General features: G+C 42.8%; 1 protein-coding gene across 5 annotated transcripts in view; it reads left to right on the top strand.

Moving 5' to 3' along the window:
- Positions 1–15145, top strand: part of DOCK10 (dedicator of cytokinesis 10) — a 362682-nt gene that overhangs the window by 246397 nt on the left and 101140 nt on the right. For all 5 annotated transcript variants that reach the window (XM_044290306.1, XM_044290309.1, XM_044290308.1 and 2 more), the window contains exons 15-21: positions 189–311; positions 2902–2981; positions 4931–5118; positions 6754–6819; positions 7404–7496; positions 9576–9699; positions 9891–10015. In XM_044290306.1, the coding sequence (XP_044146241.1) occupies positions 189–311; positions 2902–2981; positions 4931–5118; positions 6754–6819; positions 7404–7496; positions 9576–9699; positions 9891–10015 (799 nt within the window). The remainder of the gene's footprint in view (positions 1–188; positions 312–2901; positions 2982–4930; positions 5119–6753; positions 6820–7403; positions 7497–9575; positions 9700–9890; positions 10016–15145) is intronic.

The following is a 15145-nucleotide window of genomic DNA, read 5'->3' as shown; positions in this document are numbered from 1 at the left end:
GCCCCTCTTTGAAATAGTGATGCTACATGAGGTCAGGAACCGCATAATTAATTTTAAAAACTTCTTAATTATTTTTCTAAATTGACAGAACTATTCACTAACAAGTAGCTCCTGGATTACTTTACATTAGCGTATTTTTAAATGGCATAAACCCTAGTGAATTTTTTTTTTAATATCTGTTGTTGCAGGCCAGTATTTAAAGACAACTGTGGAAACATAGACCGGGAATCCAGGTTCTCCCCTCTCTTCAGGCAGGAGGGCAACAAGATCTCCACTGAAGACCTCATTAAGCTGGTGTCTGATTACAGAAGGTTGGATAACATAATCAGTTTCTCACATAGATAGTACATACCATACACTACTTACCTAGCACAGCTATCTAATACAGAATGCATGAATGGCACACAACGCGAGTAGCATCGGCATGTGATGTATCGCACCACGAATGCTCATTCTTCTAGTAATGGTCACTGTCAGCCCGTCAGGAGCGTTTAGTGTTTAGGCATCGACACTGAATTCATCAGATTATATACTATAGTTATTATAGTTATTAGATCGGTGGATCCTTAACAGAGGATGATCATATAAGGTAAAAAAAACAAAAAAAAACAAAAAAAAAACATTTTTTTTAATCATAAAAAAACTGGGCTCTACACTAAGCAAGGCCTGCAGTGTATGCTGTGCATGCGTCATGTTGTGTAAGATGTAAGCAATCACCTGAGCTTCCTGATTGTGATGGAAAAAAAAATCACAATTTAAAAATGATGAATATATAATGGAGCTTATACAATTAAATCAACCCTCTACTTTCTAAGTAAATGCTACAGAATGAGCAAGTGTTAGGGGGCATTCACACAACCATATGTATTCTGCTGATCCGCAAAATACGGATGACGTTCGTGTTGCATCTGTTATTCTTGTGGAACAATTGACTTCAATGGGTCAGAGAACCGCATTTTGCAGCCAAGAATAGGACATATTTTATCTTTTGCAAAACTGACATACGGATGCAGAAAGCACACAGACGACATCCATGTGCTTTCCACTTGGATGCAAAATGCAGTTCACGGACTCCCTGAAGTCAATGGGTCTGCCAAAAACGGAGGCAACAGCTCACGGACGTCGTGCTTATTTTGTGGATCTGTGTTTTGTAAGGGGAAGAATACATACGGTTGTGTAATTACTCTTAGGGCTCGTTCACACGACTGTGTGAAGCCCGTGCCCGTCCTGTGGACCGCAAATTGCGATCCGCAATGCACAGGCACCGACCGTGGCCCAGCCGCATGGGGATCGTGGACCCATTCACTTGAATGGATCCGCGATCCCTCCGTTCTGCAAAAAGATAGAGCATGTTCTATCTTTTTGTGGTGCAGAGGCACGGAACGGAACCCCAGGAAGCACTCCGTAGTGCTTCTGTAGTGTTCCGTTCCGCATCTCCGGATTTGCAGACCCATTGAAGTAAATGGGTCCGCATCCGTGATGCAGAATGCACACAGAAAGGTGCCCGTGTATTGCGGATACGCAAATATGGTCCGCAATACGGCAACGGGCAGCACACGTTCGTGTGAACGAGCCCTTATACTGTACCTGATCTCTCTCTTCTCCATGGAAAGCCAGTCGGATAACTAGTGAAACATCTTCAGGGAAAAATTAAAGTACAAGTCTAATTGCTCGGACATTACTGCTGACACGCTCCTCCTGGACATGTTCACCATTATACCTTCCATGCTTATAGGGCAGTACAGGACAGAGTGTCCCATGAAACATGCCAGGCCTTTTAGTTGGATCCGTCATGGATCAGCAAAAACGCTTCCGTCATGATAATACAACCGTCTGCATCCGTTATGAATGGATCCGGTTGTATTATCTCTAAAATAGCCAAGACCATTGTAAGTTAATGGGGGACGGATCAATTTTCTTTTGTGTCAGAGAAAAGAGATCAGTCGTGCTTCGCATCCGAGAATGCACTCAAAAACGCTGCTTGTGTGTCATTGGAATGCATCCTGGTGCACTCTGTTCCCTTCAGTTCAGTTTTTTCCCCTTTGACAATGAATGGGGACAAAACGAAAGCGTTTACCTCTGCTATTGAGACGCTATGACAGATCTCAATAGCAGAAAGGGAAAGCGCAGGTGTGAAGGTAGTCTTATCAGGCTTCAGCAGGGAATCAGTGAGATTCATGGCCAGGAAATATCTGCACCCCAAACAGCCCCAAGTCTGACCCCGGCATTCTCAGCAGTGATTGGTTTATTCACTTAGATGAGTATATTAGATAGCATTTATATATAAGAGACAGCAACTTTCATGGGAGAATCTGCATGTAACTGCTAGATCTTCTGTATGTACAAGGGTGGGGGAACCTTTCGTTACCACCAGGCAAACCATCCGGCTAATCCAAAATGTATGATAAGATCTCAGCATTGCAGGCTCCAAATCTTGATAAGGGCTCATGCACACAAACGCATTTTTTTTCCGTTTACGTTCCATAATATACATATGTTCACGTGTCCGTTACGCAAAAAAATAGAACTTGTCCTATTCTTGTCCGTTTTGCGGACAAGGACAGGCATTGTTGCAATGGATCCGCAAAAAAAAAAAAAAAATGGATGCAACACGGATGTCACACAGATGTCATCCATTTTTTTTTTGCGGGCCGCAAAATACATACAGTTGTGTGCATGAGCCCTTAAAGTGTTTTTTTCCCTTTGTTTTTGTGGTGGATGTACTTGCGTAATAAACAGTTTGGAGCAATAGTGCAATGCTGTGATCTGTTCATGCATGTTACATAAATCAGTATATACTGCTATATACAGTAGAATCACACAGTACATAGGACTGGGTATTGAGTCGATAAGCTTTATTTGCATGTTACATCATGCTATGTCTATTTTCTTGATAAACAGGGCAGAGAAGATCGGCAAAATACAAATCATTCCTGGAAACCTGGATATATCAATAGATGCTGTACCTATGGATCAGCCAAGTAGGACATACTTCTCTTATTTCTAAGATATGGTAAACTGGCCTGCAAGAAACCTTGCAATTCTGAGCAGTTTGGTACATTATAAGGGTCCATTCACACATCCGTGTGTGTTTTGCGGATCCGCGGATCCGCAAAACACGGACAGCGGCAATGTGCGTTCCGCATTTTGCGGACCGCACATTGCCGACACTAAGAGAATATGCCTATTCTTGTCCGCTATTGCGGACAAGAATAGGACATGTTCTATTTTTTTCAGGATCAGAATTGCAATTCCGGATCGTGGCCGCACATCGTGCGGCCCCATAGAAAATAATGGGCAAAATACGGAATGGAATCGCGGATGTGTGAATGGAGCCTCAGACAAATAGTGCACCAAGAAGGAGTTGTTGGAATCAAATGAAGCGTTACATGTGTGAATATAATGATGATATATGTAAGTGATTACAATATTAGAGCGAAAGGACAAGTTTATTGGGGAAAACTGTACAATTGAAAGTCGGCTCTAATACCCTGTTGGCTGCCTCTAGCCTGGATACAGATTCTGTATGATATCCTGTGGCACGTTTGCCCACAGATGGTGCAGTTGGGATTGTAGATCCTGCACACTCGTTGCCAAAGATGGCGTCCCATCTGGTCCTCGAGTACTTGATTGGCTATAAATCTCACAACTGGGCAGGCCAAGGGAGTGCTGCAATCTGGTGAGACATTCCTGGGAAACCTTTGCTGTGTGTGGGCGAGTGTTCGGTCAGTGATTTCCATCAGTGATTGTGAGCCAGTGGAGACTCCACTGACATCAGATTTAGGACTCCTGCACACGAACGTGTGGGCCCCGTTGTCGTGCTGCGGGCCGCAATGCACTAACAACGTCCGTGGACCAACCGGAGTGGATCGCAGACCCATTCACTTTAATGGGTCCGCGATACGGCCATTCCACAAAAAGATAGGACATGTTCTATCTTTTTGCAGAACAGAAGTTTGGGACGAAACCCCACGGAAGCACTCTGTAGCGCTCCCATAGGGTTCCGTTCCGTGCTTCCATTCCGCATCTCCGGATTTGCGGACCCATTGAAATGAAAGGGTCCGCATAAGTGATGCGGAATGGCCACGGAACGGCGCCCGTGTATTGCAGATCCGCAAATGCGGTCCGCAGTACGGCAACGGGAAGCACACATTCGTGTGCAGGAGGCCTTAAGGGAAAGATCTGCTCCTGTTTTGGGTTTAGAGCCGCACCTGGTTTTGGCTCAGAATCACTGACTGTGTGAATGAGGCACATTTGGAAGCCCTGCCATGAGAGACATTGCATGTGGCCGCAGGATGTCCTGCACCTATCGCTGAGCTGTTATCGTCCCACGTGCAAGCGATGATCAGCTGTCATATGCTATGGCTCCACAGACCATCACACCAGCAATTGGACCAGTGTGTCTCACCACAACAGAGGCGGGATTGAAGCGCCCACCATGAGGCCTCCATACTTGAACTCGGATCCCAAGCAGAACCTGGATTTGTCACTAAAGACGATACAGTTCCAGTCCGTAGCGTTCCAGGTTTCTCATTCACACAACCAATGAAGGTGACAATGGCAGGACATGTAATCCCTTCACGCATTATGACGTACCTGTACATCTTAATGCGTGAGGGGATGAATGGAGCGGGCCCGTATGCCCCATCATTTAACCCCTCAGGTTCTGCAATCAAGGCTCCCTCTGCCTGTGCCGCAATCAAGGCTCAAATTGCGGCTCCCTCTGCCTTCTGGTTGGAGCCCTGCAGTGAAATGGCAGTGTAGGAAGAACATCTACTGATGAGTACCTTGTTTCTTATTGCTCTGTACACTGGTAGGTCATCACATAGTATCAGCCCACTATATATTGTCATGTGAACGTTCATGTCACAGGATGTAAAAATGAAGTATCACCTTCACAATGCCCATTTTTGTGATTTCTGTTGTGCAGACTGCCTTACCTCATCTCTAATACCACTAAAGCCATTTGGTGAAATAGAGAAATATCCTCCCACTGTAGAAGTAGAAGAATTTGTGCAGGCGTCAACCAAATACTGTCAGCCTTACAGGACTTACAAGAACCAAATGTATATTTACCCCAAACACCTTAAGTATGACAGCCAGAAATGCTTTAACAAGGTAAGATCGCGTGGCCTGAAGGAAGTCTAGTAGTGCTCTCACTTATCACTAGTTCTTCCTGTTATTTGAGCTATCTTTACAGCTTATATATTGATCTAATTTATTTAAAGTGTTAATACATTGCATCATGTAGCTTGTATATGTTGCACAGCTTATACCACAGTCCAGAGCAGAATTTAGAACTCCTTTGACTTCAGAGCTGAAATCTCGCACCCGTCTTTGCTAGTTCAACACTTGCACATCTTGCTAGAAAAATTGACGTTGTAGGTAGTCTTTATATCGGGCATTGCACAAGTATTTAGCAGGGACGGATTGGGAACTTAAAGTGGTCCACCCTGGGAAAAAAACTAAAAGTGGCCCCATGTTGCAAGTGGGTCCACATTGACAGAAGACTGGACAAAATAAGTAGACAGGTCCTGCAATACCATAGTGTACCACCCCAACCACAGGATTCAACTGTATCACAGTCATGAGGACAGTAACACAGTTGAATTCAGGAGAGCACTTGTGGCTGTTGAACATCAGATCATTATCTACCTGGCTTGTGGCCATCAAGGGGGCTTAAGTGGCCCCCTGGGCATCGGCCCACCGGGAAAATTCCCTGTAGGGTCTATAGCCAATCCGCCCCAGGATTATTGGGAGAACTAGTCTTATATGATAGAGGCCAGAATCCACCTTAAAAGAGGTGCTACCTCATAAAGCAATGAGTAACACCCCAATGGACCTTTTAAGAGCTGAGCAGCGTTGCCACTCCAGAGATGCAGAGAGAGGAGCACAAGGGGAGAGTGCTCACTCTTAAGATATGAGCACTGTGGCTGCTCCAACGACAGCAGGAAGGAGGTTCCAGGTTTTAAGGAGGAAGTACTGGTCCCTACATTAATGAGTTGTGACATGGCTAGCACATCACCTGCTTTGAAGAGAATGGAGATAAATGAAGCCCAATATAAGTACTGGTCACAGAGGACAGCAGCAGGGCATAGGGCATGCTCCAGGCATTAAGGAGCAGGCTGCCACAGAAGGGTGCAGAAGTAGAAGGGTCTTCATCCTTAATGTGTAGCAGAGTGGCAAAGTACAGATCAAAGTACACCAGGCCTGAACCAACATTCCCAGTTAGAGATCTGGAGTAGTGGTCACGGTGCAGTGACCAAAAAAGGCTGCTTATTTAAGTGAAGGTCCACAAAACTTGAGAGCAGAGAGGGGTCCCCTTCCTGCACACGTCTGGCGGCGGTTGGCTATGCCACAGCAATCTGTGTCATGGAGCGTCGGCAGGAGAAGGTGTCTTCCTCACAGCCCAGTCTGATTCAAACATGCAGTATCCGAGGGATGTATACAAAAGGAAGTAAAATTATAAATAAAAAATAAATTATCTCAAAAAAGTATAAAAATACTTGTGTGAATCTAGCTTTGTACACAAACCTAGTTCTACATGGAGACACACAAAGAGTTACTCAGTTTGTAGACGTTCTTGACTACTCCATTTATTGCTGAAGCCAAGAATTGTATTGTTCTTGTAAGAAAGAAAATAAACTGGTCACGGGATTCGCGTTCAGTTTTCCAGTGACTGCAGATATATTTTGTTTTTTCGACATCTGATTCAAATTGTGGTTTGAATGTCTTATCTTACTGTTTTTGTAGGCAAGAAACATAATGGTCTGTATTGAATTTAGGAGTTCTGATGAAGAGGGAAGCCAACCATTAAAGGTGACTGGTCATATTAGCAGCTGTACACAGTATAGTACTGTATGTACCGTATAGTACAAACTTGTATAACTGGGTACTATACACCATTCTTCTGTATGCATTCATTACTAGGGCTCTTTCTGCTACTATCTGTGTTATCAACAGTTGTAATCATTTTACTGTATGACTATCCCCCTGTGGTCAGCATGTGAAATCTCTCTCACTTGAAGAGAACCTGTCACCATAAATATGCAGTGAAAACTGCAGGCCACATGTTATAGAGAAGGAGGAGCTGAGGCGGTTGATATATATTTTTATGGGAAAATATTGAACTAATTTAAGTAGAACTAATTTAATGTATTCATTTAAATCTCTATGTTTATGCTTAGGAGTCATGTGGGCGGTCCTATCAGTGATTGACAGCCTTCCCAGTATGTTTAGTCATGCAGAGTCAGCTGTAGCACCGCCCACATGACTCATAAGCAGAAAAGTGAAATTTTATTCCATTTTGTTAAGTTAGAAATGCCCTGATCTTCATTTTGTCACACTTCTACGTCTTGCTGTTCTCTTCTCGAATGACAATCAACTCTCTTATTTCTTGCCAGTGCATCTATGGAAAGCCCGGGGGCTCTCTGTTCACAGCATCAGCATACACCACAATCCTTCATCATTCTCAGAATCCAGACTTCTACGATGAGGTCAGTGTATGTCACTACTGTGCTCCCGACTTGCATGAGAGATGTTTCGGTAGACGGAGTCTAAGGTCACATACACACAGCGATCTTCAGCCAGTGTTTTTCAGAAGTTTTTGTAAACCAAAGCCAGCAATGGAACCAGAGAACGAAACTATAACTGAGAGATTTCGGCCTACAAATACTAATGCAAAATACTGACCAGCATACTGCTGTGTGAATGTGGCCTAACCCACAGGTTGATTACATACAGCCCAGTTATATAGAGATGTCCAGCTTCAATATACAAGGAAAACAATATATATTACAAGGGAAAAGATGGTGCAGATCCTTCTGATATCATATGAATTTGTTGTAATGAAGCGACAAGACATTTTGTCACTGAATCCATTTTCATGAATGTGTTCAAATATTTAAAGGGCTTGGTCACTTTCTGGCTACTGTTGACCAGTGTGTATGTAAGGTGACTATATGGCACTAACTAATATAGCCTTTGTTGATATTTTTGTGTGTTTGCTATATTTTATAAACCATGTCCCCTTGATGGGCCAATCTGTTGTGCTGTCTATAAGAGGAGATTGAGTGATTTGCCTGATCACATGACCCTCAGTCAGTGCCATTTTATGGACTAGACAGCCAACAAGGGGCAGACATTTATATAGATTTAAATACAGGTACCTATATATATAAAATAAGGCATAAAAAATGGTGCAAAATATCAACACAACTAGACTTTATTAGCAACATACTTATCAACAATTGCTAGGACATGGGTGAACTCTTTAGATTTGTACTCTCATCGTGTCTATGGGGGACAATTCTTTGCAGGTCCATGTGCCAAGAAGCTGGTGTAGATTTCAGGTATAATTTATGCGTGGGGGGGGGGATTATGGCGAAGGGATGCAAAACCACCAAAAAAGCAACAAAATTTTGCACAAGCAGGAAGTACAGCCAACTGCAACTTTTTACACCAGTTTTCTGACGTAAGGGGGGTGATAGATGTCCCTTTAAAAGTTTTCTATTTCATGAGAATACTGAAATCTGCACAGAAAGCAATGACTTAACTTCCTACGTAGATGCAAACTGACCTGATGTTACAGGCAGAAGGATGCTGTAGTGTCCCAGTCTTCTTTCCTATTCTTTGAAGAATCAATGAGAATTTCAACAGCCCGGCTGTAAGCTGGTTTGATAACCGCACAGTCAATTTAGTAAAACGACTGCCAGGTTAAATGGTTCCACCCGAAGACAGTCCACGTTTCAAGCCAAGTCTTGCTGGCAGTTTTCTCTTGTATAAAAGGTTAGGCCAATTTCCAGTAAACCATTTTCCAATGACTGCAATGGAAAGAGAAGAAAAGTTACATATACCGCAGAGATTTGTATTTTTCCTACAATTATATTTGCCATTTGTAATATTTTTTTTATAATATTTATTATGTTCAGAATACTTCTCACTGCCTAAATTGGGAAATCTAGATATAAATTCAGAGTAATAAATACAGTAAAGAGATATAGCAAGAGGTTAAATAGCTGTCAGGCTTTGGAGGGGTATAGTAACAGAGTACCATAGCTATACATCACTTTCTGTTCTATGCTAATCATATTATATTGTGATCCCCCAAACAATGTACTAGTGCTATGTATGACGGTTACAAAGGTTGCTACAATTCATCTCCATAAGAAGGGAATTGTCATCCTCAAGAGCATCTTAGGCTGGTGCAGATATCCTGGAATCATCATGTGCATAGCAATAGGTGAAATCTGCTGCAAATCCGGAAACAAATATGCACAGATTTTTTTTCAATAGCATATTTATAAGCTTTTGTAAAAACCCCATTAACATTCGTTGTAGTGTACTTCAGCTGTGGACTTTTCTGGTCTACTCTATTGATGTCCATGAAGAGCCAGTAGCGTTGGTGCTCGCACCCCATCCGGTGGAGACACCCTTTGTTCCATCAGTGCTACATTTTTGTATCCAGCTTACCCTCCTCCCCCCTTCAGGCTCTAAAATTGTGGCTCAGTTAATAACAATGTCTAGGTGTCCAGTCTGAAAGTGACTAAGGAGAGGTGTAATATTTTACATTTCAGGTGAAAATTGAGCTTCCCACTCAGCTCCATGAGAAACATCACATTCTGTTTTCATTCCATCACGTCACCTGTGACATAAATGCAAAAGCTAATGCCAAAAAGAAAGAGGCTCTGGAAACACCAGGTATCTTTAGAAGGATTACATTTGCTGCACATTGTACCCATTTCTTGCAACTGTGTGTCTCATGTACAAGTGGATATGTTGACTCAAGGATTTTCCACCTCCACTCCATTGAGCTTCATAAGTGGCTGTGTCTGTCATTGTGGCCGTATACAGCCTGCGCACTGATCGCCCTCTGTCTTCTGTCGCCACAGTTGGCTTTGCCTGGCTGCCTTTGTTTAAGAGCGAACAGCTCACATCACAAGAACACCTCATTCCTGTCGCTGCCTACTTACCTGCAAGATACTTGAGTGCAGAAGATTGTTCAACGCCGGGAAAGGTATTTAATGCTGCCCCATAATTATCTCATGTTTAATCGGATGACAAAAAATGTATCACCTTATTAGTGCTTTATATATCATGTACATGTATATCCAAGTGATCATCATGTAGTAATAAAGCAGATGTGGATCCGCTGTGCCACTGGAACAGATTTGACTTGAGGCTAGTCATGTGTTGAGGCTAGTCAAGTGTTATCTAGTGCTAGTGCTTTAGCCCCATCTTTTGTAGATTGTAAGCCCTCGCAGGCAGGGTCCTCTCTCCTTCTGTAACAGTTTGTAACTTGTCTTGTTCATGCTTATTGCAGTTGTTTTGTATCATGTATGTATACCCCATTTCATAGAAACTGCGCCATGAACTGAATGGCACTTTAATAATAAACAATAATAATAACCCTGATACAGACTGATTTAGACTCCGCTGCAGTGGAAGTACCAGGCTGCTACCTCTAGGACTACTCTCTGTTCAAGTGATATCTGACCCTCAATGGTTAAGAGACACTCTAAAAAACAAACTGTAGTCAGAGAAACAAGCCAGGGTCAGGGTAGATGGAATATGTTCAGTCCAAAAACCAGGCCGAGGGTTAGGACAGGCAGCACAGGCTTAACACGAGAGGTAGCAGTCTGGTCAGACAGAAAATTATCAAATCCAGTAAATAGGCAGAAGTCGGTACATGAGAGATCAGAACAAATGTAGCTGACATTCACAGGAATAGTAGCAGACTAAACCCTATTGCTCAGACACCTTCCCACAGGGGAAGGTACCTAAATACCTTAAAGGGGTTCTCCAGGAATTAAAAAAATGAAAATACTTTAATATTATTTTATAATAAATATGTTCACAAATACCTTTCATTGCTTAGAAATGCTTGTTTTGTCTAGGGAGCAATCATTAGGAGAAATAAAATGGCCTCCATCCTATCAGTACATACAAAACCTGTCCTAATCACACAGGAGGACAAGTTACTTCACCACAATGAGCCATAGTGCTGCCTCATCCTCCTCTCTGCTCTGCTTGTCAGGAATCATGATCCTGAATATAGGTGAATCTCTGTGGGAATGGAGAAGATGAGGAGACATGAGAGGCGGGTGAGGTGCAGCTAATGAGCAGCAGCCCTTGTATGCAGTCTCCATTACCACAGCCCCCCTTTACCACAGTCTGTCCTGTCCATCCTCGCTGTACTTCGTTTCTCTTCATGAACTAATTCCCCAGAGATTCAACTAAAGTTCTTATCATCTGTATTCAGCATCATAATCCCTGACAAGCAGAGCAGAGAGGAGGATGAGGCAGCTCTTTACCTCAGTGTTGTAAAGTAACTTGTCCTTGTATGTGTGATCAAGAGAGGTTTTGTGTGAACTAATGGGACAGCTGCCATTTTGTTTCCCCTAAAGATTGCTCCCCAGACAACACGAGCCATTATAAATAACGAAAGATATTTGAGAATATCTTTATAATAAAGTAATATTTAAGTATTTTCATTGATGTAGTATGTCATCATTTTTTTGTTGGATTTGTACCTCTGGGAATGGCTCATTGCACCTGTTTGTTAAATGGACTGTAATATAGTCTTATGCATGAGGCTTAACTTAACATGCAGCCAGGTCACCAGGAAGATGGGCAGCTCTACTTCCGTTACAGGCCGTGGGATATAAACAAAGTACATATTATATACATACAGTGGCATGGAAAAGTTTGGGCACCCGGTCACAATTACTGTTACTATGAGCAGTTAAGAGTTTTCCGGGACTTTAATATTGATGACCTATCCTTAGGATAGGTCATCAATATCAGATTGGCGCGAGTCCGGCTCTAGGGACCCCCGCCGATCAGCTGGTTGCGCTTTGTGAAAGTACAGCCTTCCTTTCATTGTTTACCTGCTCGCTGTGGATTTCTCAGCAGTGAGCAGGTGTAATTACAAGCCGTCCCATTCAAGTGTATAGGAACGAGACGCCCCATTAAAGTGAATGGGACGGCTAGTAATTACACTGCTTGCTGAGATGTCCACAGCAAGCAGGTAAACAATAAAGGGAAGGCAGCACTCACACGGAGAGCGGCCTTCTCTCCAACCAGCTGATTGTCGAGGGTGCTGGGTGTTGGGCCCTCTCCGATCTGATATTGATGACCTATCCCAAGGATAGGTCATTATTATTAAAATCCCGGAAAAAACCCTTTAAGCAAGTTGAAGATGAAATAATCCCCAAAAGGCATAAAGTTAAAGATGACACATTCCCTTTGTATTTTTTTCTTAATCTTTTACATTATTTAAAATCTGGATAGACCTAAAAAAACAGTAGTGCATGCAGGACGGCCCAGGAATCTCACAGAACTGGAAGACTTTTGCAAGGAAGAATGGATGAAAGTCCCTCAAACAAAAATTGAAAGACTCTTGGCTGGCTACAAAATGCATTTTACAAGGAGGTGCTACTAGGTACTAACCATGCAGGGTGCCCAAAGTTTTGCTTCAAGCCCTTTTCCTTTATGGTTATTTTGAAAATGTAAAATATGAAAAAATAAAATAAAAATTAAATACAAAGGGAATGTGTCATCTTTTAACTTTATACCTTTTGGAGATCATTTCATCTTCAACTTGCTTAACTGTTCGCAGTAACAATAATTGTGACCAGGGGAACCCAAACGTTTGCATGTCACTGTATATAGTTAGAAATGTATTAAAAATACAATTATGAATCCTTATGATTTAGCTGCTCTTTAGGCAGGCTTTTGCTGGCAGGACATGCCCACACTTCATTATTAGAGGATGTTCTTTTTGAGGACTTTTACTCCAGAGAAGCATTTGCTGTATTCATTAATGTATTTGTGCCACTTTATTTTGTGATTTATTAACCGCTCATCACTTTTCCAGTGAAATGCTGTGAGCATGATGGTGCCAGAATTTAATGCATGCCATTTATGGGATGCACATTAATTTCCTACATTAATACTTCTTCACCATTGAAAGCTTTGTTGTGAGGCTCATAAGTGGATTATGATTTGCTTTCACGTACATCTTGTTCTGCCTGGACTCTGACCAATGATAACCTCATTCATTGCTCACAGATGTGGAGGCTTTTCATAAACAAGTCACTGTTCTGCTGGAAACAAACCTACATTCAGTGACAGCTTTCAGAGAAGTGCAAGTCATGTTTTCATAAAATCCTCTAATGGTTCAGAAAGAGTTTTACCCCTTGATGAGCATGAGATTCATGATGGAAATACCTTAAAGTTAATGTACGTGTTTGAATACCATTTTGTATTATTAATCTAAGTAAGTTTATATTTATGTGCTGATTAATATCTTACTATGCCTTTATAGTGCTCGGTGCTTTTTTTAAAATGATACAGCGCTCCAAATATCTTTGTAATAAAGCAGATGTGGATCCTCGGTTTCTTTTGAACATATTTGGCTTGGGGCCACTTCTAAAGGCGTTATCTAAGTGGCCCCCCTGGTCTTCACTCTTTAACCCCTATACAGGGTTTTGAACTCCACGGTAGGATAACCACCAGGCCGCTACCCCCTGCAGTAGTCTCTGTTCAAGTGACAGCTGACACGTAGTTGTCAAGAGACACTGGTGTGGAAAACTGAGAGATCAGAAAATGTAGTCAGGGACAGTCTGAAGTCAGGCCGGGCAGCTCAGGGTCAGAATGAAGGTAAGGCAGAGGTCAGGTCAGAGAAGGGTCAAAACTGGGAAGATGAAGATGGCAGACGAGCGAGGATACAGCACACATTTGCAGGACACTTGTGAACTAGAATCTATTGATTAGCCATCTTCCCACAGGGGAAGGTGCCTTAAGGACCCCAGGAAAGATTAGGATGTATGCTGGCCCTTTAAAACAGGAGGGAGCGCAAGCGCATGCCCAGCCTGTGTGGGGGGAAGACAAGAACTACTCTGCCAGCCGTGCCTGCTGCGGGAAGCAGAAGGGCAGCCGGCATGTGCTATTGCCATAACAATCCTATATAGTCAGACCTTTAATAGTATGCTGGGTGCCTGCAGCCACCACTAGAGGGAGCTTAGGAGCTTATTGCACTGAACTAAATAACAATATAGTATGCATTAAGCTCCTGAGCTCGCTAGTTTGGTGGCTACAGGCAAGCAGAATGCTACCTTTGTAATGTATGTGTATGCACAGATATCAGAAAACAAACTAAGCTTTGACTACAATAGAGATGTATTAAGGAAGCACAGAATTTTTTACTTAAAACCAACATCCCTAGTGACATCAACAAAGTTTTTTGGGAACTTGATTGCTGGAATCTGCCCCATTTAAAATTTGCTATATTTCAGAATTCCTTACAGATTCTAAATGAATTGCTTCTAGTCCTTGGCTCCAGTTTTCCTGTTTGCACTGTACAGTCCTGAAATGTCTCCAGACATGACACTGTTCCTTCATATGTCCCCTACCATGTGTCCTGGCTCTGTGTTGCAAGATACCCAGTCCCTAATTTATCACCATACCAACAGGATTTATTCTGTCCAACCGCCAACGGGTTGTCCAGCAGTATAATAGATAAGGAGCAGAATGATGACGAAAAAAACCCATAAATACAGGAGGCATTACTCACCGCGCTGATCAAATGATGCCTCATTCCAACACGTTCCTAGTCCCGCTAGTCTCCTCTTCTTGATCTAGGCTTGTCGAGCAGGAAATGGCAGGAGATGCCAGCTCAGCCAATCAGTGGCACGTTTCTCCTGCCATTTTTTTAGTGTTGAGCAGGACCAGGAAGCAGAGATGAGAAAGCATTGTAATGGCAGGATTGGAGTTAGGTTCTGTATATAGTTGTAATTGCAGGGTTGTTCATCCTTTACTTTGCTTGAATTTGGTTGAGGACTTTAATTTGTCACAAATAAAATGTAATATATTATCATGACATGCTAGCAAAACCATTGATAGGTTACAATCCACATCTCAACCATTAGGTGGCCATACATAGACACAGGTGGAGATATATTAACCACCTCCGGACCGCCTAACGCACATGTGCGTTCCGGAGGTGGCAGGCTGGCGCACAGTCACGCATATACGCGTCATCTCGCGAGACGCGAGATGACGCGAGTATGCGCCCGCGCGTGCGCAGTTCGCGCCGGCATTTCTTCGAGAAGTATTTCGTCAGCAACCTGCCAGCCAATGATCG

This window comes from Bufo gargarizans, chromosome 4 (genome assembly GCF_014858855.1).
Source record: "Bufo gargarizans isolate SCDJY-AF-19 chromosome 4, ASM1485885v1, whole genome shotgun sequence".
Taxonomy (NCBI): domain Eukaryota; kingdom Metazoa; phylum Chordata; class Amphibia; order Anura; family Bufonidae; genus Bufo; species Bufo gargarizans.
The sequence above is the reverse complement of the archived record's forward strand: the minus strand, read 5'-3'. Positions and strand labels throughout refer to the sequence as shown.